Source organism: Geotrypetes seraphini, chromosome 14 (assembly GCF_902459505.1).
Source record: "Geotrypetes seraphini chromosome 14, aGeoSer1.1, whole genome shotgun sequence".
In the NCBI taxonomy this organism is placed as follows: Eukaryota; Metazoa; Chordata; class Amphibia; order Gymnophiona; family Dermophiidae; genus Geotrypetes; species Geotrypetes seraphini.
Window position 1 is genome coordinate 62,194,459 of NC_047097.1, and position 27,899 is coordinate 62,222,357.

Here is a 27,899-nt window from a genome sequence, read left to right on the forward strand (position 1 = left end):
AACACAGTTATCAGTTGTACAGTAAAGTGAGTAAGGATTTGAGGACGTCCAGACATGGGCATAATAGCTGTCATTAGCATTCACACGTACCACCTCTTTTAGCCCATTTAGTGCGCGCTATATGCTAATGCGTCCATAGAATATAATGGACGCGTTCGCATTTAGCGCGCCTTAGTAAAAAGACCCCTAAAACAAATATTTCAGCTGAACAGTTGTACAGTGTAGTCAGGTTGGCTAAACCAATCAACATTCACTTTCTCCGCCGTCTGTCCTAACTTGTAGATTTTAAGATCGCTATCAGCCAATGCAGCAAATGTAAAATTGTGTTTCTCGAGGTTACTTTGTTGTTTGTTTTTTTTTCTTTTTAAATAGCATTTAGATAAAGGAGACCATTGGGAACATAAAGACAATAAAATCCCAGAATCTGGATCCGAAGAAAACCGCAGTTACCAGTACAGCAGGGCCAGCTGTGACAAGACAACGGAAACGTCTATTGTTCCTCAATCGGAGGCTGTAAGTAGGTTCATAGACAACGGCGCGAAAGACAAAGGCGCGCCCGGACAATTGAGCGCAGCGCGGAAGCGCGCGCCACTCAAAAGTACTGTTTTTAGGGGCTCCGACTGGGGGTTTTGTTGGGGAACCCCCCCCCACTTTACTTAATAGACATCACGCCGGCGTTATGGGGAGTTTGGGGGGTTGTAACCCTCCACATTTTACTGTAAACTTAACTTTTTCCCTAAAAAGAGGGAAAAAGTGAAGTTTTCAGTAAAATGTGGGGGGGTTACAACCCCCCACAACACCCCCACAACGCGGCGCGATGTCTATTAAGTAAAGTGGGGGGGTTCCCCCCCCGCGCCCACCCGTCGGAGCCCTAAAAACAGTAATTTTGAGCGGCGCGCACCTCCGCACTGCGCTCAATTGTCTGGGCGCGCCTTTGTCCCGGCGTGCTTTTGACCTGACACCCTGTAAGTAAAGTTGCTTTTGTAGAAGTCTGGCAGTGTTGCTTACGGTCATGACACTGAAACCCAGGGGTCCTTTCACTAAGGTGCGTTAGCCTTTTTGAGCGCCCGCTAAACGCTAACACGTCCATAGAGTTAAAATGGGCGCGTTAGCGTTTAGCGCAAGCGTATATTTAGCGTGCGCTAAAACACACAGCACACCTTCGTAAAAGGAGCCCATAAGAAATATATTTATTTATTGGAAAAGCTTTTTTATACCGCCTAAAAACCCAGGCGGTTTACAAAACAATAGATGATGGCCGATAAAGAACTGCATCATGGTCCATCCTGTCTTCTCAACATATGCAAACTTGAGCTCTCCTTCCCATTTTCGTTGCGCAGACCAGTGCATCGCAAACTGTGTGCCTCCTGAGATTTCAAGTGTGCCACGACACACTGGCGAGGAGGAGAGTTGTCCACGCCGGCTGGCTGCCTACAGGATATGCCTAAGTTCTTCTCTGAGCCTAAACATGCCTACCTTGGAGTTAGGAACCTATCTTTTTTTATTTTTTTCCAGTCATGAGCTTATTAATATACTAATTAAGTTAAGTTAATATACTAATTAAGTTAATACACTAATTAAGATAGGCGCCTTTTATAGAATTTCCCTCTATGTGCCTAAGGGCTCCTTTTATCAAGGTGTGGTAGGGGTTTAACGCGTGGAATACCGCGCATTAAACCGCCTGCTGCGCTAGTCGCTAACGCCTCCATTGACGAGGCGTTAGTTTTTTGGCTTGCCGCGTGATAAAAATGTCCAACGCGCTAACCCCGCTAGCGCACCTTGATAAAAGGAGCCCTGTCTTGTAGCTCTGAGGTCTTTTCCTCCTTTCATAAGTAAAATCTGTGATTTTTTTTTTTTTTCAGTTCATTTTCCCCACCTTTAACAAACGCGCGGAAGAGGTTTTTAGCGCCGGCTGGTGCCATGTCAGTCCCTATGGCTGAACTCCAAGATTCAAATTGGCGGGTTTAAGGTCATATGGAAGCATTGGATGAAGGCAGGTATACACACTTTCGATGATGTAGTATCAGATGGTAAGCTGCTTGATTTTTCACGATTGCAACACAAATTTGGTCTTAATAAATCATAAAATTATAAATGGTTGCAGTTGAAGCAGGCCATTCAGGAGAGGTTCCCTGAGTGGAAAAAACCTTAAAAATCAATATAGCTTGCTGGTCTTATGTTTTCAGGCGGACTTCCTGGGACACCAGGCCGCTCAGTGGTATAAATTAATATCTGGATTTTTGAATAAGAAACCAAAAACTGGTCTTCGGGTCATTTGGAGCATTGAGATAAAGCATCAGATTACTGCATCTCAATGGCCACAAATATGGACGGTGGATGAAATGTATGGTGTCTGCATCTATGAGACAAACTTGTTTTTTTTTGTACATTGAGCAGTTTGGACCCCAGTTCGGTTACAGAAATTAGATAGTTTCAAGTCAAATAGGTGTTGGCACTATCATCTCGAAGCTGGGACATTAGATCATCTATTATACTATTGTCCCTTGATACTTAAATTTTGGAGGTCTATCTGGGATCAAGTAAACAATATATTGGAGAATCCAGTGGCATTATCGTATGATACCATTTTATTTGGTACATTAATGAGAGCTAAAAGTCAATTATCTGTGAGAAATAATAAACTTATTTTTATAATGACAGGGGTTGCCATACAACTTATTTTTAAAGAATTGGAAGAATTGGGATAGATTAAATTACACTTTCTGGTGGGAATCCCTTTGTTATACCTTCAAAATGGAACGTGTGATGGCTATACAGCAAGGACGTTACAGGAAATTTATGGATGTTTGGAACCATTGGCTAACTTTTGTAGGGAAGATAACTGATTTTATTGATTTATAAACATACACATCCAGGGTGGGAGAGAGGGGGAGGGTTTGGGATGGAATTTTTTCAGGGATTTTGTGGATAGTTTCTTGCAGGTTTTTGTGTTAGTTGGATATTAAGGGGGAGGGTGGGGAAAATAATTGTACATTACTATCTGTAAGTTTATGTGCTTTTCTTGTATTAGTATACAGTGGTACCTTGGATTACGAGCATAATCCGTTCCAGGAGCATGCTCGTAATCCAAAATGCTCATTTATCAAAGCGAGTTTCCCCATAGAAAATAATGGAAACTCGCTTTGATACGTTCCCACCCCCGATAACCGTCATCGCTCCCCCCCCCCCGCTCGCAAAGGCCCCCTCGCTCCAACCGGCACCCCCCTCCCCACTGCGCAAACCGGCCCCCCCGCACGAACAACTTAAACTTACCCACCTCCCCGTCTAGCACCGGCACCGGCACGCAGGCACAGATCGTGTGCCTAGAAGATCTTCCGGCTTCTTCCTGCTTGCCTTGAGCATGCATCTGCGCATGCTCAAGGACTTCTAATTCTCCCTCTCGCCGAGAATCGGGCGGGGGGGGGTGCCGGTTGGAGCGAGGGGGCCTTTGCGAGCAGAGGGGAGCGATGCTGGTTATCAGAGGGGGGGGGGGTGCTCGCAAATCGAGTCAACACTCGGTTTGCGAGCCAAAAGTTTGCTGAGTGTTTTGCTCGTCTTGCAAAACACTCGCAAACCGGGTTACTCGCAAACCGAGGTTTGACTGTATGTATAAGAATTACTGGTTTGCACAATGATAGTTTGGAAATTCAATAAAGATTTAAAAAAAAAGAAGAAAAGAATGCTCTGTGCTGCTCCGATGGTCATCGAGGTCCTCGGAGCGTCTGAGCAGCACAGAGCATTCAGTGAGCCAGCCGGCGCTAAAAAGCTCTTCCGTACTTTTGTAAAAAGGGGGGGAGGGGGTTATTGGTTACAAATTTGTATTATTTTCTTGTTTGGCCTAAGTCAGCTGATTCATTTCTTGTAAGTTATGTTTTAAAGGTTCCTGAACTAATGGAAGAGCCTGAAGGTAAGAACACTTTGACTTCTTTTCTATATAGGGAAGTGTGTTTAGTGGTGCTACTCACTGGACCCGATACTGTGGGAGGCAGCCTGGCTACCTCCCATAGTTGGCGGTGGTCCCAGATATTCAATGCCAATTTTCTTTGGCTGGCCGGCTAAGAATGACCAAAAATAGACCTGTTTTATAGGTGGGTCTATCGGTTCATAGACAAAATCGCGCGAGATAACGGCGTGCCGACAACTGAGCGCAAGGTTGACGGCGCGCCACAGAAAAGCACTATTTTAAAGGGTTCCGACGAGGGGTGTTGGTGGGAAACCTCCCTATTTTACTTAACAGACATCGCGCTGGCGTTGTGGGGGGTTTGGGGGGTTGTAACCCCCCTCATTATACTTGAAACCAAACTTTTTGCCTGTTTTTTTAGGGAAAAAGTTCAGTTTTAAGTATAATGTGGGGGGTTACAACCCCCCAACCCCCCCACAATGTCAGCGCAATGTCTGTTAAGTAAAGTGGGGGGGTTCCCCCCACCCACCCCCGTCGGAGCCCTTTCAAATAATGCTTTTCTTCGGCGCGCCGTCAACCTTGCGCTCAGTTGTCGGCGCGCCGTTGTCTCGCGCGATTTAGTCCCGTCACCGGATCTATCTGGTCACGCGTCTTGGCTGGCCGGCATTGACATTGCCCGTCTCCGGTCTAGTTGGTGAGCCAGATATTCAGCAGAAGATGGTCAGCTATCTCCAAATGAATAACAGCTGGCTAAGTCCTGCTGAATATCGGGGTTGGGGGGGGGGCGAGGGAATTATCTTTTTGATTGTGAGTCAGTTTTTGTTTATTTTGGTACACATCCAGGGAAGGGTGGGGTGTGTATTTCTGTCATAATTTGATTTTTAAATATTTACCCTTGGGATGGGTGGGAGGATGGAAGGATATGACTATTAGGGTAAGGTTATTGGGGAAATCTATGCTTCTGTGTTTTATTAAATTATTAGGTGGGTGGGAGAAAATGGTTGGTAATGTATATTTGAAAGTTGAATGTGCTTATATTGATTTATTATATATGATATATTTCTGTATTGCGCTATTGAGGATTGGAGATTTTTTTTAAAAAAAGTTTTTATAGCTTCCTTTACCGCTATTTACTATGCTACTATGTTATGTTACATGTGAGATATTTTACCTCTTAATAATGAAATAGTGATAGATTTTAGTCCAAAACTCTGTATGTTCTCATAACTGATGGCTTTTATACTGACTGCTTAGGGTAAAAATAGCAGGATCTTTAGTTAAAAACTGCAAAAAATTTCTCAGGGAGAACTACAATCTCACCTGGAAATAATAGCTCCCAAATGTTTCACAAAAAAAACCAACAGCTGGAACACTGAAATTATATGGAGAAAGAAGTTTCAATAACTTGCCCTTTTCCTCATGTTTTGAACCAGTTCCTAGTTAAGTTTGAACAATATTTAGATATATAGCCACTGTTTGTTGCCTAAGCTCATATTTATACCTAAATACATAAATTCTTATCTTGTCTTTCCAGAAGGAATCCAAAACAACAGGGGGAAAAACACCACAACAGCAATTAAAATACAAGTGGAGGTGGTGTGATCTGCAGTAAAACCAGACATGATTTGCGCTTTAAAAAGTATGTGGCACTGGCATCAAAGTTAACATCCAGGGTTTTTTTCTATAAAGAATTTGCTTACATTTACTTGATGATTGTGCAATTAAATAGCTTTAGTGCTGTTCCGTAAATATGAGTGTATCTTGCATAGTACGTATTTTATAGATGGGGGGTACACATAAGCCAAGAGTATTCGGGATTCAGTTTTAAGGGGCTAAGGGTAATGGATCTGATATACTGCCTTTCTGTGGTAATGACTTTCCTGGACAACTAAATTGATTATTATATTTATTATTTACAGGTTTCAAAGATTTCTGAAAAGGTTATGCTGCTGCTGTAATGAATAAATTCAAGGGGTAGGGGATATTATATTGTTCGTAGGGATGGAGGGTAGGGAATATTATATTGTTCGTAGGGATAGAGGTTAGGGGATATTATATTGTTCGTAGGGGTAGAGGGTAGGGAATATTATATTGTTTGTAGGGGTGCAGGGTAGGGAATATTATATTGTTCGTAGGGGTAGAGGTTAGGGGATATTATATTGTTCGTAGGGGTAGAGGGTAGGGAATATTATATTGTTTGTAGGGGTAGAGGGTAGGGGATGTTATATTGTTTCTAGGGGTGGAGAGTAGGGGATATTAGATTGTTCGTAGGGGTAGAGGGTAGGGGATATATTGTTCATAGGGGTAGGGGATATTATATTGTTCTCACTATGGGGCTCATAATAAAAAAAAAATATAAACATCCCAAAAGCACCTAAAATCCTCCATAAACATCCAGGGAAGCCAAAAACATCCAAGCACATACCGGTAATCAACAGGTTAGTTAAAAGACGTATAGGAGGACTCAGTGTCCAGGCAATGACATCTAAAGCTCTGCTTCTCTGCATCACCCATTTTTCACTCCATACTTCACTGTCCCCTGCCACACCACAACGGCACCCCTCCTACTTGTCCTTCTCTTCTTCTTCCACACACTCACCTTACGCTCTATAGCTGTTCTATCTCTTTCAGTCTTTCAGTTATCACGTTGATGTCTTTGCATGGGAGAAGCCACTGCTTAGTCTATTATTGAGAAAGACATGGGGGGAGCCATTGCTTAGTCTGTTATTGAGAAAGACATGGGGGAAGCCATTGCTTAGTCTGTTATTGAGAAAGACATGGGGGAAGCCATTGCTTAGTCTGTTATTGAGAAAGACATGGGGGAAGCCATTGCTTGCCCTGGATTGGTAGCATGGAATATTGCTACTTCTTGGGTTTTGACCAGGTACTAGTGACCTGGATTGACTGCCGTGAGAACAGGCTACTGGGCTTGATGAACCATTGGTCTGAACCAGTAAGGCTATTCTTTTGTTCTTATGTACTCCAGATGCAGCCCTGAGCTTGGGGAAGGAGACATGAGGATTGGGGGGAGGGGCGGAGTAAAGCCAGGTGTCCTCATTTTTTAAAAGAGGAAATCTGATAACCCTATGCTTGGGGGTTGCCTGAATAGGGAGGGGAGCACAACCCTTGGTAACAGAGATAGTGGGCTGCACAAGTGGTGGTGGGTCAAGGATAGTATTAGTGCACTGGTGGTGGCTGACATTCACTCCTGCTTCCTAGACCTCACAGACCAGCACTGTATAGATAGATACTGCTTTGTTAGGGTGGCTATACAGGATCTCTGTCAGCAGCTGAAACCCCTCCTGCAGACTCCCACATGCAGGAATAACTCCATAGCTGTCCACCTCAAGGCCACTGCTTTCCTTACCTTCCTAGGCACTAGAAGCTTCTAGTCTGTCCTAGCAGCCAACGTTGGACTCACCCCGCCTGCTATCTCTAAATGCCTCACCCAGTTCCTATAAGCCTTCCTCAACCACACCCATGACTACATCACCTTCAGAGTCCTACAGAGCGCAATGGGTGAGTTCTACACCATAACCCACTTCCCCTCGGTTATAGGTATCATAAACTGTACACACATTGCACTGAGACCCCCTTGGGTGATTGAGACCACCTACAGAAAGAGGAAAGCATTTCATTCACTGTACATACAAGTAGTGGGCAATCCTCAGGGAGAGATAGTGGATGTGTGTGCCAGATACCCTGGCTCTACCCACCATGCCTACAGCATTCTGAAATCTATAGGAGAGCAACCCAAGGGGAGTTCAGTGGTGGTTGACTGCTAGGTAAGCAACACAGGGACACACCAACCATATAACCCTAGCCTCTTGATCATCCCCCCAAACACTCCCTCCCTGCCAGCTCCCACCAATCTCCCCCTTCTACAGGTCAACCTCTTGGCTTCACCTCCAAAAGGTGACAGAGGCTATCCACAGCGAACCCAGCTAATGACCCCCTTTGTGTACCCACAAAATGCTGCAGAGGAGGATTACAATAGGTGACACAGGAGCACCAGAACCATTGTTGAGTGCACCTTTGGTCAGTTGAAGAACCGATTCAGATGTCTTGATCGTTCAGTGGGAGAGCACTAATGAATTGTACAAAGCACAAAACACTTTAAACAAAATCAAAGTCTGATGATGAATAAAAGCCTAAAAACAAGGTAAGCCTTCAAATAGTTTGGCTGGTGGTTGGCTGCAACTGAAGACTGTAGAACTAACAAATAATTTACTAACTAAAAAATTTCACTCATAAGTTATTTATTTTAAAGTTCACCAAATGCCGTTGTGGGGCTTATGGTGTATATCGTATTGACAGCGTCATAAACAATATTGGGCTATTGTAATACATCAGTAAAAAAAAAAAAAAAAACAGTGCCTAAATAGCCTCCACAGTGTCAATACTCACTGTTTTACACTACACAGTGCCTACTCCAAACCATAGCATTCAGCCAACACACTTAAAGGAAAATTCACACAAAATGTAAAAAACACCATGGCTACTAAAAGACATCTACAGGAAGAACAGTCACCTCAGCAGGTAGAGTTGAAGAGAAAAAAGGCCGAAAGAGAAAACCAAAGACAAACAACTACATCTGTTGAAGAACAGGAATATCAATGTAAAATAAATGCAGAACAAAAACGAATTAAAATAGCAACTCTGACTCCAGAAGAAAAACAATCACTGCCTCAGAAACACGCCAAAACAGAACAGCAAAGACGAGCAAGTATGTCTATTCAAGAAAAGGAAAATCAACGTCAAAAAAATTCAGAACGAAAAAGAAGTAAAATAGCAACTCTGACTCCAGAAGAAAAACAATCACTGTGTCAGAAACATGCCAAAACAGAACAGCAAAGAAGAGCAAGTATGTCTATTCAAAAAAAGGAAAATCAGCGTCAAAAAAATTCAAACCACCAAAGAACTAAAATAGCAACTGGGACTCCAGAAGAACAACAATCACAAACACAGCAACACGCCAACCTATACCAACCCATTATAACACATCTGTCACAGAAGAAAAAAATCCATACCCAACAGTCAAGGACCGGAATACAATCAATGGCAGTTCTGAATGAAATGCAAAATATTAATGAGGACAACATTAAAACACACATGTGGATATTTAGATCACATCTGCAACTTTTGTAATGCTAAACATTTTGAAGCAGAAAGACCTTCAGATTGTAAATTTTCACAATGTTGCTCAAAAGGAAAAGTATATCTTCCCCCAATTACTACAAATCCTTTCATCCAGCAACTCATGACCGGTCAACATCACTACAGCAAAAATTTATTCGATAATATACGATCCATAAATAGTGCCCTAGCATTTGCCTCCATGGGATCAAACATTGCTCCACCTCCTGGCCATGGGCCATATTGTTTCCGCATCCATGGATCAATTTGTCACAGAGTAGGCACACTGCACCCGCAACAGGGACAAAACAGACAGTATGCACAATTATATATTTTAGATCCCTCTGAAGCTGCAGAAGAAAGAATGCTCATTTCACCTAACTCAGGAATAAATCCAGAACTTATGCAAACACTAAGCACACTTATGGCGCAATACAATCCAGGTTGAAAAAGAATATGAAGACGATGCCATCAGAACAGGCAATGTTACTAAGGAGGTAACTATGACAATAGTGCAAGATCGTAAAAATGACCAAAGGCGCTATAATGCACCAACACATAATAAAGTTGCATTTATTTTTCAAAATAATGACAAAGAACCACCACTTGAACGAGATCTCCTTATACACTGCAAACCAAGTGCAGACAATCCAACACAAAGGATAACACAAAAAAATTAGTGTCCTTGATCCAAATCTGGAAGCCATGGTTTACCCATTGCTCTTCCCATATGGGGATCAAAGCTGGGGAATTGACATATCTTTGCAACACAGACCACAAGCCTTAGTAGGCTTAACAAATCAGTCACGAAATCCTAGAGTTAGGGTAACACAAATGCAATATTATGGGTACCGTCTTTAAGAACATAAGAACATAAGAAGTTGCCTCCGCTGAGGCAGACCAGAGGTCCATCTCGCCCAGCGGTCCGCTCCCGCGGCGGCCCATCAGGCCCATTGCCTGAGCAATGGTCCCAGACTATCCCTATAACCTACCGCTACTCTTATCTGTACCCTTCAATTCCTTTATCCTCTAGGAACCTATCCAAACCTTCTTTGAAGCCTTGTAACGTGCTCCGGCCTATCACAGACTCCGGGAGCGCGTTCCATGTGTCCACCACCCTCTGGGTGAAAAAGAACTTTCTGGCATTTGTTTTAAACCTGTCTCCTTTTAATTTTTCCGAGTGCCCCCTTGTACTTGTCTTTCCATCAGAGATTTATTTAATCCCTTCTTACATGCTGGCCGGCTTACACAACAATATATCATAGATGCATATGTCAAAACTGAAGCCAACAGACGCAAAAATCAGCCAAAATTAAGAGTAGAAAAATACTCAGGATTAATGGACTATTTAATTAATGAAGCCAACAATGCAGGCCTAATTCTTGGAAAAACTTATATTTTGCCTTCCTCATTACAGGTAGCCCTAGAAACATGCTACAAAATTATCAAGATGCAACGGCAATTGTCAGAAAATATGGCAAACCTGATCTTTTCATTACAATGACGTGCAACCCCAAATGGGAAGAGATTGTTAATAACCTACAACATGGTCAAACTGCCGATGCACGCCCAGATTTAGTTGCAAGAGTATTTAACATAAAACTAAAAGCTATGATCAATGATATCTGTAAAAAACATATTTTTGGACTAACAAAAGCCATTGTATACGTAATTGAATTTCAAAAGAGGGGTTTACCACATGCTCACAAACTACTCATTCTTAAAGATGATAATAACCCAAAAACAGAAGAAGTGATAGACAAAATTGTATCTGCAGAAATTCCAAATATAACCACCACTCCTCGCTTATATGCAATTGTAACAAAACATATGATTCATGGATCATGTGGAATGCACAATCTTAATTCTCCATGTATGACAAATGGCAAATGCACTAAGGATTACCCAAAGCCATTTCAACAACAAACCATTGCAAATATTAATGGTTATCCCAAATACAGACGGCGAAACACAGGCCAAATTTCAAATGTGAACAGCAAGACAATTGATAATACTTGGGTTGTACCATATAATCCATATCTAGCCCTCAAGTACAATTGCCACATTAATGTTGAAGTCTGTGCTTCTGTGAAAAGCGTCAAATACCTTTTTAAATATGTATACAAAGGTCATGATTGTGCAAATGTTGTAACTGAAGAACACGGTAGTTTAAATGATGATGAAATTAAAACTTTTATGAATTCAAGATATGTGAGCGCTCCAGAAGCAGCATGGCGTTTGAATGGATTTGAAATGCATTATCAATCACATACCATACACAGATTAGCAGTACATCTGCCTGACAAACAAACTATATTTTTCAACCCAAATAACATTTCCACAGCAGCACACATAGCTTCACAACGCAATACTCATTTGACAGCTTGGTTCAAACTAAATCAAGACCACGAAGGAAGCAAGGAGTATATTATACCCAGACATTCCTTAATACTATGTGTTTGACTCTGACCATTGTACTTGGAAATTACATCAACGGGGTGCTGAAAAAGTTATTGGACGCATGTATTCTGTGAACATACTATCTGATCCAGAACGCTATTCTCTGTGCCTATTATTGCTCAATGTTTCTGGTGTACAATCCTTTGAACATCTAAGAACTGGAAATGGAAATATCTACCCCACTTTCCAAGAGGCCGCCAAACAAAGAGGCCTCAGTAACGATGATAAAGTATGGGACAACACTCTGGAAGATGCTGTCCAATACAGCAGGTCTGAACAACTAAGGGAATTATTCGCATACATCTGCATATTTGCCTCCCTACAAAATATGAATGACCTTTTCCTAAAATATGAAGAATACCTTATTGAAGATTTAGTGCACACACATATCACTCACAATAACGAATGCACTCTATGTCGTAACATAGCACTCCAAGACATATCCAATGTTTTACTACTCCATGAAAAAAAGTGTGAAGATTTTGGATTACCATACAGACTACCAAATACTAACCTACTAACAAACACCTACGACCAAAACTTTGAAAAACAAACAGCTGAACAAATGATGACAACCTTAAACGTAGATGAAGAAACAGCTTTACAAGAAATATTGTCAGCAACCCAAAATAACAACCTCTCCCACCATTGTTTCTTCTTGGATGGCCCAGGAGGTAGTGGTAAGACCTACCTTTACACAACCCTTCCCAGCACATTTTGTGCACAAGGTAACATTGCACTCCCTGTAGTCTCCACAGGTATAACAGCAAATCTTCTTAAATGTGGGAGAACATACCACTCCCAATTCAAATTACCCATGCCTATACTTGAGAACTCAATATCAAATATGCGTCTAAATTCTACTGATGCTGACAATTTACGATCCGCTAAACTAATCATTTGGGATGAATGTACTATGTCCCCCCCTCTATAGCTCTTACAGTGGTTGACAAACTACTGCAAGAAATAATGAATAACAACAAACCCTTTGGAGGAAAAGTTTTCTTACTTGGTGGAGATTTCCATCAAACACTTCCCGTGGTGCCTCATGGTGACCGGACAAAAATTGTAGAGGCCCAAATTCAAAGTCCTCAACCTTAAAAACAATATTCGCTCAGCCGACACTGATTTCAGCATTTGGCTCATCAAAATGGTAATGACGGCTTGCCTGATCACATCATTGAAATCCTTTCCCAAATTTTAACCACGGACAATATCATCAAAGACTTTTTTGGAGAAAAATTACTATTGTAGATATTCTAAAAATTAACACAAAAATCTATACTTTGTCCAAAAAACTCTGATGTTAACACCATAACACCATAAATGAAGAGGTACTCAACAGTTTGGAAGGACAAACTAACATATCTCAGCTCCACCTCAATTGATGACTCAACTCAGGAAGACACATAAAACTATCCAATAGAGTTCCTCAAAGAACTAACTCCAACAGGTATGCCAAAACATAAACTCAACTTAAAAAAGGAGCAATCATTATGCTGCTTAGAAATCTAAATACTAAAAGAGGATTGTTCAATGGTACCCGCCTCATCATTAATGATTTAAGAACAACCTCATCACTGCTCAAGTAATAACCGGTTTAGGAGAATTAGTTTTTATTCCATGTATTGATTTGGCTCCAACATCCACTGATTTGCCTTTTACATTACGAAGGTGACAATTTCCAGACACATTAGCCTTCGCCATGACAATTAATAAAGCTCAGGGGCAAACTTTAGAAAAAGTGGGCATTTGCTTGCCAGAACCAGTATTCAGCCATGGCCATTTATATGTATTTTTTTATAGAGTTAGAAGTTTTTCTGACATTCTGATGACCTTCTTCTACTACTTCCACCAACTGAGAAGGATCAAGCTCTAAATCTTCACACCTGACCTGGCCCAACTCCTCTACGCCTATGTCCTCTCCAGAATGAATTACTGCAACTCCCTATTTAATGGAGTAGCCAAAAAAGATCTCAAGCGCCTCCAGCTTTAATGCGCAGAATAGCGCACGCGCTAGACGCTAACACCAGCATCTGCTATTTTTGAGATGATAATCAGAATTTAAATTTTTTTTGTGTGTGGTCATTTATGGTACATTGTTGTCACCTAAACCCCCTTTGGACAAATATAAAATCAGATTATTTGCCATCATGACTAGGATAGCCATGCAAATGGTTACTAAAAACTGGAAAAATTGGGATCGGCTTAATTTCTCCTTCTGGTGGGATTCTTTATGTTTATGCTACAAATATGAGGAAATGAATTCAGAAATTTTGGGTAATAATAAGTTATTTAAATTAACTTGGAGTCCATTGACAAATTTTGTTGAAGTCGATTAGCTGGATTATTCTCCTGTTTTCTTATTTGAGTAACACATCCAGGGAGGGTGGGTGGGTGGAGGGGTATTATATTTTGATGTCATCAAAACTAGGGACCTCCCTTCCCTTCAGAATCACCGAGCTCTGGAACAACCTTTCATCCCCTCTTCGGAACCTGAGTTCCCTCCAACTTTTCCGCAAACATCTGAAGACCTGGCTATTCTCAAAAATCTGATACTTTTTCCATCCATCTCTGGCATTCTAAGCCCTCAAAAAACTCTTCATACTTGGTCCTCTAACCCTTCACTGTAGTTCCTTTTTATCCCATCTCCTGTAAACCTCTACCTTTCATTGTAGTTCCTTTCTACCCCATCTTCTGTAAACCGTGCCAAGCTCTACGAATGTGGAGATGATGCGGTATACAAATCTAAGGTTTAGTTTAGTTTAGTTTAGATTATGATATTCACTGAAATAATGCATTGTGTTTTTATTCATATATTGAGGTGGGAGGAGTAAATGTTTTTGAAGTATTTTTATGATTGATGAAAATGCAATTTTGAAGTTAATATATCTATATGTACATTTTAATGCATTGTTTTTGAATGAAAAATTAATAAAGTAAAAAAATATATATTTGTGTGTGTGTGGTGAATTTTAAGGGGGATAATTCCATTGTTGGAGAATATGAAGGTTCGGGGTTTTTATTTATTTATCCGTCATATTTATATCCTGCATTTTTGGGTCACAGTAAAATCATTCACTACAATTTCAGCAAAATCAGCCTTCAAACTTTATACTGAAATTTTGTCCAATCATATAGAAAATCTCACGGTGGCCAATCCAGGTCACTAGTACCTGGCCAAAACCCAAGGAATAGCAGCATTCCATGCTACCAATCCAGGGCAAGCAGTGGCTTCCACCATGTCTTTCTTAATTGTCCAAACCTTTCTTAGAAGTGGGGGCATGAGGTATGTGATGTGGTGAAGGGTATGATGTGCGGAAATATGTCCATTTATTATTTTACTCAGCCTGTGCCAAATACCGTTCTGACCAGTATCCAATTAAAAGTAAGCTTTCTCAGTTAACAATTTAAACTATTAAATTTTTTTTTACTGTATCACAGGTATCCTTGTACTAACAGTATTTTATAGATAGATAAAGGATCCTGGTTTTGATCGTGGCATTCAGAGCTGTATGTCATGTCTGTCCGTCCAACTTAGATTGTAAGCTCTTCTGAGCAGGAACCGTTTATTAAATGTCAAAATGTATAGCGCTGCCTATGCCTTTCAGCACTATACAAGTGATAAATAGTAGTGGTAGTTGTAACCTTTGTAAACTTCAATCTTAAGACACTTCATCGCACAATTTAGAAAAACAAATTCTGGAATAATAATTGAATTGAAACGCACAAACAGATACAATTCACTGCTACATACAGTGTATTAATTTACTTTTAAGTTTGGCTGCTCAAAATATATTTAAGCCACACAATGTTATTGTTGGGAGAGGGGGGGGGGGGTGTAAATCACACACTATTCGCATTTGCTTTCACACAGGAGCCGCAATTGGATACCAGAGTGAAGCTTGGAATAGTTTGCAAAAGGAGTATCAGAACGAGGCTTGATTTCACTGCCTGGAGAAAATGCCAGAATGAGGCTTGAAAACACTGAGACTATGGGAGCACCACAATGAGGCTTTAAACACAAGGAGACCACCAACACGAGGCTTGGAATACAATAGGGTGAGACTATTGGAGCACCACAATGAGGCTTGGAACACAATGAGACCACGAGAACCAACATGCAGAGCTCTCCCTGTATACTTGTAGGATTGGGTTTTGTTTTGTTTTTTTTCTTAGTCAGTTAGAGACAACTTTGCTCTTTGTCAAAGGGACAGCCTTATCAGATGATAAAGCGGGAAGTGAACCCCTTACTGCAAACTGTAAGATCCTTGTTTCAAAGGGTAAATTTCAGCTCTTGCTTGGCTCCTCCTCCTCTTCCTGGTTCCATTTCCTCCTCTTTCATTTCTTCACCTTCCTTTCCTAGGCCTGTCTCACTTCCTTTTCTCTCCGCCTCCCTCCTCTTTCTCCTCCTGGACCCTCCAGTCCTTCCTTCCGCTGCTGTTTGCACTTTCCCCAAGCAAAACCCGGGCCGTCGACTGTAAAGCGGGAGCGCGCGGTGCACGTTTCTGTTAGCCTCTGCTTTAGAGCGCCCTGCCCCCCCCCTTTTTTTTTTTTTTTTACAGTCCTGAGGCTTTCTGACTGTTTGAATGAAAGGTACCGTATTATTTCCAGATGATTAACTGCCCAGCTTTGGTTTATATGCGAGCCTCTTCCTGGTCTTTATTAAATCACTGCTTCTGAGTTGAAGGGATCAGGATTTCAGCTCCCGGAAGGAAATTTGGGGCTCCTTTTACTAAGGTGCGCTAGGGCTTTAACGCGCGGAATAGCGCACGCTAGACCTTTTAACGCCAGCATTAGTTCTAGAAGCGTAGCGCGCAAGATAATTTCCTGCGTGCGCTGAAAACGCTAGCGCACCTTAGTAAAAGGAGCCCTTAGTCACCTGTCCTGGTTTTAAATTTTATAGTGCTTTCTAAACGCCTTCGCCCGTTTGTACATTTTACATTCTGCTGTTTTTAAAAACACAATTCAAACTACATGAACGTATGGTTTTGATCAGTGATACACACTTGTACAGTGCAAGAATAATTATACAAATGAAAAACTAAAACGTCTTCATGGCACGATTCTTTATACCATTTGTCCTATAAAATCCAAGTTAGCTCCTGTTGCATAAGTTGTCTTAAGGGGGTCCATAAGAGAAATACAACCCATCTGTAGTCAGTGTTGAGCAGCTTTAAATATTCTTGTCCCAAAAATTTGAGGTAAAGCAGAGATTTAAACATGAGGAATACGGAGTTGCCAAATGAACTTCGGGATAAAGTTATTGAAAGATACAAACTGGGGGAAGGTTATAAGAAAATTTCAATGCATTTGAATATTCCTTGGGGCACTGTTAGGTCTATCATTGTAAAGTGGAAACAATTTGGCACCACCAAGACTCTGCCTCGGTCAGGCCGCCCCTCTAAAGTAAGTAGTTGTGGGTTAAAGAAATTGCTGAAGACGGTCACCATGAAGCCTAAGATCACCTTAAAAGAGCTACAGAGGTCTCTGGCTGAGGCTGGGGAAAATGTTGACTGTTCAACAATTTCAAGATTAATCCACAAATATGATCCTTTGTGGGTAGGGGGCCAGAAGGAAGCCACTGCTGAAGATTTTGTACCACACAGAGTACAGCCAGGTACTTCGACCTCCCAGGATGAGGCAGGCCAGCAGGGAAGTACTAAAGAAAAGCCAGCTGATGTGCTGCATAGCATACAGCCAGACATTCAGCCCTCCAAGGAGGGGGCAGGTCAGGAGGAAACCACTGCTGAAGCAAAGCCAGATGATGTGCCATATAGTATGAAATTGGGCATTCCAGCTTCTCAGAAGGGAGCGAGCCTGGACTCCAACAGAGTCCAGGTACAGGAAATGGTCCCACAGGTTATTGTTTCTGGTAGATACAAATCGCTTCTTGTTCCAATTCCCAAAGCTGAGATTCCTTTAGATATAGAGGCAGTGGAGACGAGTGAGTGTGTGAGGAAACTGGGTCAGGAGCTTTCACAGAGCCATCTAGCCTCTCCAGTCTTGTCCTCCTTAATATGACCATTCTGAATATTGCTTAGAATAGAATGGCAACTAAGAGGCCCAGGGGGGGAAAGAAAAATAACTGGAGAAGCCATGTCAACCCTTTGCAACCCCCCCCCCTCTTTCTGTCCCCTCAAGACTATTAAAGGAATCACATAGGTGTGAAATGGCCCTTTAATGGAATGGCACTGACGCCCATACCCATAACTTTTCTTGTCAGAGAATGGTTCTGATGTTTTGCAAACTTAACATCGGTGGTTATGGAACAGGTCTCTGCAGAGTAGTGGATGCGCTCCATCCACTGGACATGGGGGTGGGTCTCGGGTCCTCTCTGTAGGATACCTGTACTGTTTTGAAGGCCAAGGCTTTCTTGGTCTCTTGTGAGGAGTGGTGCTCTTCTTTCATGCTTCTGATATGGTTAACAGAGCAGCCATTTGTTAGCATCATCACTGTGGTCTGTTTTGCTAGATGTTCGATTGGTTATGCCAGGCCAGATACTCCACTTCAGCTATGACATGCAAACTGAACTATGAATTTGATTGAGTGTGTATATGGGAGCATACATTTTAAGGTGTCAGCATTCCAGCCTGTACAGAGACCTTTGACCCCTGTAAAGAGGTGGCATTTAAAAGTGTTTTCAGCTGAACCCTTACCTGCTCTAGTAAAGAGACCCACTACATCAACCATCCTGGGCTAGCTGTGTTGTTCTCAGATTGACCATTGGTATTTCAGCCACTTAATGCTGTCTGAGCTCTCATGTAATGGCTGTAAGATTGGACCTCAGTACATCCCCCCTCCCCAGTTGATTACTGGGCCACACACTGGCATTTGAATAAGTCCCTCCTGGAAGAGAAGGGATTTGAAGTGGAATTTTGGGAATTCTGGGTGGACTGACACTTCCAAGAGCTGGACTTCTCCCATTGGGGAGGACTTCCCAGCTCCTGCCTCTAGTGGTATTAGGCAAACTAATGGAGCTGGCTTGGCATATATCGTAGTTATATCTTTGGCTAGATGACTTATTCAGCTGCTGCCCTGTTGGTCCACCTATCTCAGGCTCCCAATCCTCTGGTCCTGCACTTAGGGCCTGAGATAACATCAGATGACCCATATCCCTTATCAATTTGTACCTTGCTTAATCTATTGTAAACCGCATAGAACTTAATGGTATTGTGGTATATAAACTGTTGTTGTTATTATTATTATTATCTCATCTTTCCCTCTCATGTGGCATTAGTAGGCTATGGATAATACCCCTGCCAAGATATGGTCTCTTATCTGCTGATAGCACATACAGTCTAAAAAAAAGCCATATTTGATGAGAGGGGAGGCTCTCACTAGAAGTAATTTCACTCTAAGTTCATTCTCAGGTTTATTGACTACCTCAATCATAGGCTGGTGCATGGAGCTGAAATCACCTTTTAGGAGATTTTATGTGTTCTTCCACCAATTGTCCTTTGGTGGTGGAGGAGGGGACGGTTATTTTGTTTGGTTCTGAGTAATCCCCGGTTAACTATTTTTCCTTCTTGATCTGGTTATTTTTTTTCCTGTTTTGGTTTGGTCTCGATCGCATGTAGCACTGTCCTATTGCTGCCTCCTAGTTATCACTATAAATGTTGTCTGTTTAAATTAACTGGGAGGAACCTGTCAAGAGTTTGGAACATTTTTCAGTGCAATTGTGCATGCTCATATAAAATCACAGCACCACCATACATTCTCTACTGATAACCATGAAGCAACTTGCTGACTGGTCAGTAATGAGGGGGGGGGGCAGAGTTCCATCTTCTTCCTGTCTTCCCTTATGTTCTGGCTTTATATATTAAGTTGCTCCCACCTTTCTCTTTTTATGTATGTTTTTCTGTTATGGGCAGCAGGCAGGCCTATTAGGTCTGTACGGGGAAGTGAGGCATCCCCGCCCATTTAGGCTGTGAGCCTCGGGGTCACGCCTTGGGCAAGCGGGAGCAACCCCAAAGCCCCCCCTTGCCAGGGTAACGGCTCCCCTTTGTTACTACATGCAGACTGAATATTAGTGGGTATGGGGGACTGCTCCTCTCGCCTATAATAGATTTATATTTAGGTTCTTTGTTATTTTTAATGTTTTCTGGTTGGCTACACTAGGTTTCCAACCCTCAATTGCATCTAGGATTTGTGGCACTCAAAAGGTTTCTAGGTGGTACCGTCCTACAAAGAGGGGGGTATGGAAGATTCTAGCACTGTGAAGATCAAGGGGGTGGTGCTGACTTTGCCAGTCTGTGCCCTGAAGTTGAATGCAAAATGCTGCAGCCCAGAGGTGACTACCTGACAGCTTCTCGTGTTTCACAGCAGAAGTGTTGCAGAACTCTGCAGATGAAAGGTGCTGTATACATTTGTCTTCATTATTAGCTACCAAGGCTAATCTCTGTGAGGTGACAGTTAATATGAAATCACATCATGACAACATATGCTTTTTGTTTTGTGATTAGAAGGATGCAGAGCTTTCAAGTTATTTCCGAGAGGGAGACTTGGCTAGTCCTGGTTTTGAAATCCTAAAGCAGTGTGGAATTTGTGCTTCAGCTCCTATAATGTAACCAAATGAGTTTGTCAGAAATCCAGGATTAGCCTATAATCTCCCTCCTGGAACTGAGCTATTTGAGGGCTCCTGAAAATTTGATGTATCTGCAGTCTCTGATCACCCCAGAGTACAATAATGGGGTTCAAAAAGGGACTGGATGACTTCCTGGAAGCAAAGGGGATAACAGGGTATGGAAGTTATAGGTTAGGAGCACTTACAGGTCATGAACCTGGGGGGCCGCCGCGGGAGCGGACTGCCGGGCACGATGGACCCCCTAGTCTGACCCGGCAGGGGCAATGCTTATGTTCTTATGATGTACAGTGATCTATGTGGTCAGACAAGACACTGATATTTCTAGCTGTTAATAGGAATATGCTACAGTTTTAGAACAAAACATCAGTGAAACTGCTTGTGTGTCATTTCTTAATGAAAAGGACATAGAAAATTATGGCAGATAAAGATAATATGGCTTACCCAGTCTGGTCATCCATACCATCTGTTATCCCTTTCTCTCCCTTAGAGATCCTTTGTGCTTGCCTTGTACTGTTTTGACTTAAAATACAGATAGCATTTTGCTATTTTAAAAACAATGTACATTTTAAAACAAGTGGGTAAAGTATGCAGAGAATGGCACATGGAGTTCTTTCTCATCCCCTTATCTGTTTGTGCAGCTATGCTTTCTCTGGGGCTGATGTAATGATGTCTCATAAACTGTGTGCCACGGCACAGTGGTGTGCCCCGAAGAGATTCCGGGTGTGGCACGAGAGATTCCAGAATTTTCCTTTATTTTTTTAAAAATTCCCTTCATAAGTATAAATAGATATGTATGGTGCTATGCAAGAGTCTGTCAATGTTATGAGCGTCTTTGTGCGTTAAGGATACAACTGCCCAGACAAGCAGCATCCTTTGATGTGATTGGTCCTTGAAAACTAACGGCATGTCATTTTAGTTTTATTTTGTATGCGGAAGTTATCCTATTTTGAGCCACAAAGCAATCAAGGCCTTGGGCTCCTTTTACTAAGGTGCGCTAGCGTTTTTAGCGCACGCAGCAGATTGGCGCGCTCTAACCCTGCGCTACGGGGCTAGAATTAACGCCAGCTCAGTGCAGGCGTTAGCGTCTAGCGCGCGCTATTCCGCGCGTTAATGCCCTAACGCAGCTTAGTAAAAGGAGCCCTTTGTTACCGTTTGGATCTTATCTTTGTGAACTTGAATATTCAGCTCTGACAGAAATTAAATAAAAAAAAGAGAACGACTGCAGATGGTGGATGATGAAATGCATGTTTGCTTGTCAACTATCGAGCTGTTTTGAGTTCATTTGCACTCAAAAACAAGCACATCCATCACATTGATTAGCTATTCTGTTCTATCTACTTTCCATAACATAACATAATAGCAGATTTCTAGACCGCATAACCGTTACACTTCTCCCTCCGTATTCACTGTGAAAGGGGATTAAAAGAACCGCAAATACAGAAAAACATGAATAACTTTTTCATATGTTTTTCGCTGTTTTCTATTAAAAACCATCATGAATATAGTGAAACTGCGAATAACATGGTGAGAGACCTGGTCTATTCCTGAAGGAGAGGTAAAACACGGTGAAGAAAGTACCGGGAATCAGCGATTTCTCTATGCAAGCTGATGTAATTTGGGGGGAGGAGCCAGCAAGCTAAAAACCGTGAATAATTGAAACCGCGAATACGGAGGGAGAAGTGTAGTTCAATGCGGTTAACAAAAGATTATGCTATGGGAAAATACAGAAATAATGTGATGCAAAGAAATTTTGCTACCCCAAAATTTGGAGAAAAGTCTTCAAAGGTTTTCTGTATTGCTTATAAGATATATGGATCTAATCAACAATGGATGGAAATCTTTGTCATAAGAAGCAGCCTGATAAGAAAGACAATGCCCGTGAATGATGTCTCTTAGTGTTGCAGCCCTTTGCTGAAGGGAACGTAAATAAGGCATGAGATTTTGTACTCTCGTGTCATAATAACAAATCTATCAACGTTTCAGTATGTGCAGTTCTGAGATCTTACAGTATTACTCTTTATATAAACTGTAGTAGACACATTAAATAGTGACTATTTTGGTGCAAAAGGTACATCAGTCTTTGTCAATGGGTTATTTTCCTCTCTGTGAGTTGTATAGAAGACATCTATCTTTTCTGGCTTCGCCTCCTTACTCACTGGGCTATGCTGTAGCTCCCCAGTCTTTTTTCTTCTACACGCAAGTTGGAAGATGTCTTTTTGATCTGCTCGGAGTGTGCTTTATTATTTGGGTGGTTTTATCCAGATTTGGAGGCTTTGTGATACTCAAGAGGTCCCCAGCAGCCCTGGGGCAGCTCTGCCTGGGAGAAGACACGGTCTGTAGTTAACAGGGCAACCCTTTAACAGGGAACCTGTTTAGCCAGCCTGCATTAACGACTGTGGAGCTTGGGGACCGTTCCCCTAGAAGTGCGGCTTGTTCCTGGTTGAGTATAGGCTGTTTGCACCATTGCAGTCCGGTGGGCTTTAACAGGTGCCAGCTGTGTTTCCCTCCCACCGACGATGCATATAGAATTAAAAAAAAAAAAAAGAATTGTGAGGGTTCTGAAGTCTCAGTCCAGCTTCGGACTGACTGACAGCCCAAAGATTGCAGTTTTCGGACTTACACATGCTTTCTGAGGCAGGAGTCTTCTCCATAATCCAGCTGCAGTGTGATCTGAAGTAGGCACAGCACCACTACAGAACGGTGAGTACAGGCTGTTATAGCCTGTGGGTGGGGTTCTGAAAATTGTTATCTTGAATGCATATTTTGTTCTCCCAGGCTGGAGAATTTTTTTTGGCGCTAAAACGTTGCCGATGTGGCCATCTTAGATTTCACATTTTGCATTAAAAAGCCTCAATTTCACTTAAAATCGATTGAGATGGGCTCCTCAAGCTGTTTTACCTCTGATTTGTGCCAGATTGATGCTGGATGGCCAGCTGAGGAGTGTTTGTGTGCCACGGGGCACGTGAGAGGGAGGCGGGAGCAAAGGGCTTAGCCTCCTCTGGTCACCCCAGGGCTGGGGAGTCACAGATTTCTAGGATTCACTTTAAATGTACCTTCCTAACATTCAAGATCCTACATGGCATTCTTCCTCCCCTAATTCCACTATCCTGGAATTCTTCGACACCTGACACTACCAGATCCGCCCACAAACTCAAACTATCTTTCTCCTCGTTAAAAGGCGTCATATATGCAGATAAATTAGGGAAATCCCTTTTCTTCAAATTCACTGAGCTTTGGAATAACCTCCCTGCCCCGCTGCGGAACCTAGGCTCATTCGAATTATTCCAAAAGCATCTGAAAACCTAGCTTTTCTCCAAAATGTAAAGCTATCTATTGAAAATGTAAAGCTAGCTATCCTCTTCATAACCTCTAATTTCTTATAATGTCCTTCCCTCATTTATTGAATTACCTGTAAACCGTGCCGAGCTCTATCTTTATGGAGATGATGCGGTATACAAACTTAAGGTTTAGTTTAGTTTCTCCGTTGTCTCAAGGGGATGAATGATTTTTGTCAATCTTTCTGTCTTGTTTCCATAGTTGACTAGCTTTCACATCCATAATTGGCCACTGAGAAAATGAGTGCATGAGTAGATATGAAAATGAGTAGATATAGTAACATAGTAAATGATGGCAGATAAAATCCTGAACGGTCCATCTAGTCTGTCCAGCAGTTGCATGCATTATTAGACACCAATGAAAACAGAGTTAAGAGCATAGACAGAAGGAAGTAGAACAGAGACCGAGGCTAAATTAAGTAGAAAAATAAAATCACCTGACATCAAATATAGGAAACATTATACTTCAATGATGAAATTGAAAATAAAATATCAGTTTCGAGAGTTTACATCTACTATCTTTATAGCTTGTTTGGTATGGGAAGAAATGTGTTTCTTTTTATTTATCTGGTTGTTGGCACTGCAAGCAGAATCTGACAACTTAGGGTTTAGTACTTTTAGTTTGTGGTCACTCATCCTGTATTCGAAGAGGTGCTATGTGCTTCATGTGTAATGGAGGCCAGGTGTTTTACATTGGTTGGTGTCATGGGCCCTCATTGAAAGATCTGTCCACTCTCCTTCAGTCCCTTTGGATCTCAAGTGGCTCCAACTGAAAAAAATTGGTAAAGACCATTGGTCTGCTACATTACAATAATCTAATCTTGCAGTAGTCATAGCTTGCTTCAGTTTTCTTAAAACCTTATTGTGATAAATATACAGAGGGAGAAGGGTTTGTGGTGAGGAAAGCATGCAGGGTTATTGTGCAATGATTTTCAGATGTGCGAATGTGTGTCTGTATCTTTGTGTGTATGCGAGAGATGTAGATGTATCCGTATATGTCTGTCTCATATATACCAAATTCAATTTTGTTAAATTTTCAAAGTTTTTCAAAATTTTGTTTTCCCTCCCCTCAACCACTTATGAATAATTTATTTTGAATATTCCATTGGGTTGGAAAGAATAAAAATGAGATTGCGCTTCCTAAATCCAAAAGCTACATAATTGTTACTTCTAGAAAACATTGTAAAAGGAAGTCTGATCCTGATTGCACAAATAACCCAGGTCTCTTATTTCATCTTGTTTTCAGAGCACATGCCACCATCCCAAGAAGATCACGATGTTACAGCAGAACCGAGATGCAAGCGCCGGCGATCCATGGAGTCAGAGTCCTGTTCTTGGAACATCCTGCCAGTGCTTTCTGAGGAGGCATCACGGGAGATTGAGATGCTCCAGGCATATGCGGCGCCTGTCCTAAACAAGAAAGAAACATCTCGTCTGTTGAGAGAAGTATCGGCTCTACACCCATTGGAGGGCCTCCGGCATCTCAAAAGGGTTCGTGCACGTAGGAATAGAGAGAGTCCTCATCCCTTGGAAATGTTGCTATGTCTAACATTAGGCAAAGAGGAGGGACAGGTGCCTCCTCTTTCTGAGCTACTTCCTGAGGAGAAGGTGAATTGTTTTGGCCTGGGGCAACCCTTTCTAGTGTTGGTTCCATCCTGCCCTCCACTGACTAGGCTACAGTTTCAAGAAGCTAGTGCTTACTGGCCAACCTCCTTCCATGAGAACAAGCAAGTGACTGAGGCCCTTACCGGACAGCTGTTCTCCAAGGAGGAGAAGGCCAGAATGCAGAGGTACATGGAACAAGCCATTGAGGTCGCACACCAAGGAGCAGAGAAGGGAAATGAGGCAGTGGGAGCTGTCCTTGTGAATCCAGCTACTGAGGAAGTTTTAGCTGTGGGACATGACTGCAGAAGGATCAGTAATCCCTTGCTTCATGCCACCATGGTATGCATAGATCTTGTTGCTTGTGCACAGGGAGGAGGGGCGTACAACTTTGATTCCTGCCCTTTGTGTTCCTTTGCTGCTTCAGTAAAGGAGGCACCTGGAATAGGGGTAACAGATCGTTTTGATGATGCTGATAGCAGCAGTATCTTACCTTACATCTGCACGGGATATGACCTGTATATTACTAGAGAGCCATGCATTATGTGTGCTATGGCACTGGTGCATTCGAGGATTCAGCGTGTCTTCTATGGGGCACCATCACCAGATGGAGCTCTGGGGAGCAGGTATAAGATCCACACCCAGAAGGATTTGAACCATCATTTTCAGGTGTTTCGAGGGATCCTGGAGGAGCAGTGCCAACAGCTGAGGGAGAAATCTCAATGAGAACGTAATTCTCCAGAGGAAAGGCTGCCTGGAGAGCGAAGCCTCTGTTCTTTCTAAGTTTGATTTTTATGATATGAAAGGGGTATGTCTACTGATTAAGGACTCATTGGCTAACGTCCTATGAGGCTCTGTAACCATATAACTAGGTACTGATGAGAAGTGGGCAGGTTTGTTTGGTTTTGTTTGTTAGAATTTCTGCCATGCTGTTTAATGTAATTTGGTAATTTTGCAATACCAAACTAGAACACAAACATATGTTTAAAATATTTTAATAGTGTATTGTAATTGGCCTGTATGCACAATAATTGTATTTATCCATATTCCTATGCCTAGTAATGATGTCACTATCAGGGCTTTTTGTTTTTAGATACACTGCATCAGTAGAATTGTAATGTCATCAGGATTAGGGCATCATTTATGTTAGATACATTGATGGCCTAATAGCTGCAAAAATATATATATATATATATTGTTCCTGTCTTGGGACAGTCGTCATGCCACTAGTCTGCTGTTTGTATGACATCTTGAAATTGATTTTATGGGGCACAATACTTATGTGAAAATTAGTCTCTCCTACCTAGAATTGCTTTCTTCAAGCACAAAACATTAAAAAAATCAATTTGGCAGAGATTTTTGAGAGAAGGTTAAGAAAAAACACTGAGTAAATTTGGTCAAAGATGCTTCATAAAAAACGTTGATGAAGATGTCTAGCAGAATCATTGAGCTTAACAGATACCATGGCCAGAAATGGCATAAAGATGAGGAAAAAGCTAACGCCAATTTTGACCTTGCTAATTTTGAAAATCAGAAAAGGAATGTAATGCTTCAGACAAAATTAGTAGATGGCTTAATTATTATAAGCTCTGAGATTGAATATGGGGAACATTACATTACATTACATTAGTGATTTCTATTCCGCCTGTGCCTTGCGGTTCTAGGCGGATTACAAATTATAAGAGATCTGGACATTACCGAGAGAACATTACACATAAGTAAGTTGCATTCTATTGAAAGATTAATAATAATAAAAAAAAATAAACAACCCACCCCAAAACTACAGCAAAAAGCAGAAGACCAAAAAACTAGAAGCAGCAAAACTAATTTAAGAATTTTCAGCATCCTCAAAGGATTGGAGGGAGAGGCTACATTGTAGTATGTGCTCTGTATTTTCGCTGTTATCCTGATCTTGAGATCCAGAGGATGCAACTCACAAGACAGTGCCACTGTTGCAAGAGTCCTGCCACAAGGCTGAGCCATGAGTTCTGCTATCACCCTGGTATTAAACACCATTTGGCAGCATGCTGTCTAAGCCACCTCATTTTACCTAGTAACGTAGCCCCATGTTTCTCAAATCTTTCCTGAAGTATCCCTTAGCTAATCTAGGGTTAAGGATATCCACACTGAGTATGCACATGATAAATTGTATGTATTGTCTGTTATATGCATATCTACCCTGCATATTCATTGGTGTCCATTTTCAAAGAGGTTAGGCTCTTGAGTAGGCTTCTTTGAAAATTTACTAGAGCTGATTGTCTTAATTTAGGAGCCTAAAAGGATGGGTAGCAACAAGGGAGAATTTAGGGTGGAAAAAAAGGAGCCTAACACTGATTTGCTTTTTAGCATTAGGCATCTAAATTAGGCCAGAAATGTAGGCAGATGAATGCCAGGCCTAAACTTAGGAGCATAGCTTTTAAACTCCTAAAATCAGGTGAATTTTACATAGAAATAGGATGGCAGATAAAGGCCTAATGGCCCATCGAGTCTGCCTTTCCCCGCCATCCATTATCTTCTCTTCTCTCCCTACGAGATCCCACATGACTGTCCCATGCTGTCTTGAATTCAGATATTGAATTTTCAACTAAAATAAGGGACAAATGTAAGAAAATAACCTAGGTGCCTAAACTTAGGTGTTCTCCATGTCGGCTTCATGTTGGATAGTCTGAAAATCAGACTGGCTAGTGGATACTCTAGAACAGGCTTGAGAAAAACTAATACTGCCTCTCATTGCCAGCTGTCAACTGTTGGCACTGTTTTAGGTTACCTTGTACTCTTATTGTATTTGATTTTATGACTTTCCAATTCATTTTTAGCCTTGTTTCTAATTCATTATTATCCCCTATTTTACTTAATAAAATAGTGTATGGACACAAAA

At 41.7% G+C, this 27,899-nt stretch overlaps 2 protein-coding genes across 4 annotated transcripts; both read left to right on the plus strand.

Moving 5' to 3' along the window:
• The first annotated feature begins 10,244 nt into the window (after positions 1 to 10,244).
• On the plus strand, positions 10,245 to 11,500 carry LOC117348124. Its single transcript, XM_033919827.1, is given in 2 exon segments — positions 10,245 to 10,446; positions 10,449 to 11,500. Coding segments are annotated over 2 exon segments (1,122 nt in total). The 5' UTR covers positions 10,245 to 10,376.
• Positions 11,501 to 15,584: 4,084 nt separating this feature from the next.
• On the plus strand, positions 15,585 to 27,899 carry ADAT3 (adenosine deaminase tRNA specific 3). Of its 3 annotated transcripts, XM_033920551.1 has the most exons (3): positions 15,585 to 15,759; positions 19,619 to 19,853; positions 24,666 to 27,899. In XM_033920551.1, exons 2-3 carry the CDS (start codon positions 19,775 to 19,777, stop codon positions 25,745 to 25,747), a joined length of 1,161 nt encoding a protein of 386 aa, XP_033776442.1. In that variant the 5' UTR covers positions 15,585 to 15,759; positions 19,619 to 19,774; the 3' UTR covers positions 25,748 to 27,899. The 3 variants fall into 3 exon arrangements, with proteins under 3 accessions (XP_033776442.1, XP_033776444.1, XP_033776443.1); XM_033920553.1 differs by lacking the exon at positions 19,619 to 19,853; XM_033920552.1 differs by lacking the exons at positions 15,585 to 15,759; positions 19,619 to 19,853 and adding an exon at positions 16,060 to 16,093.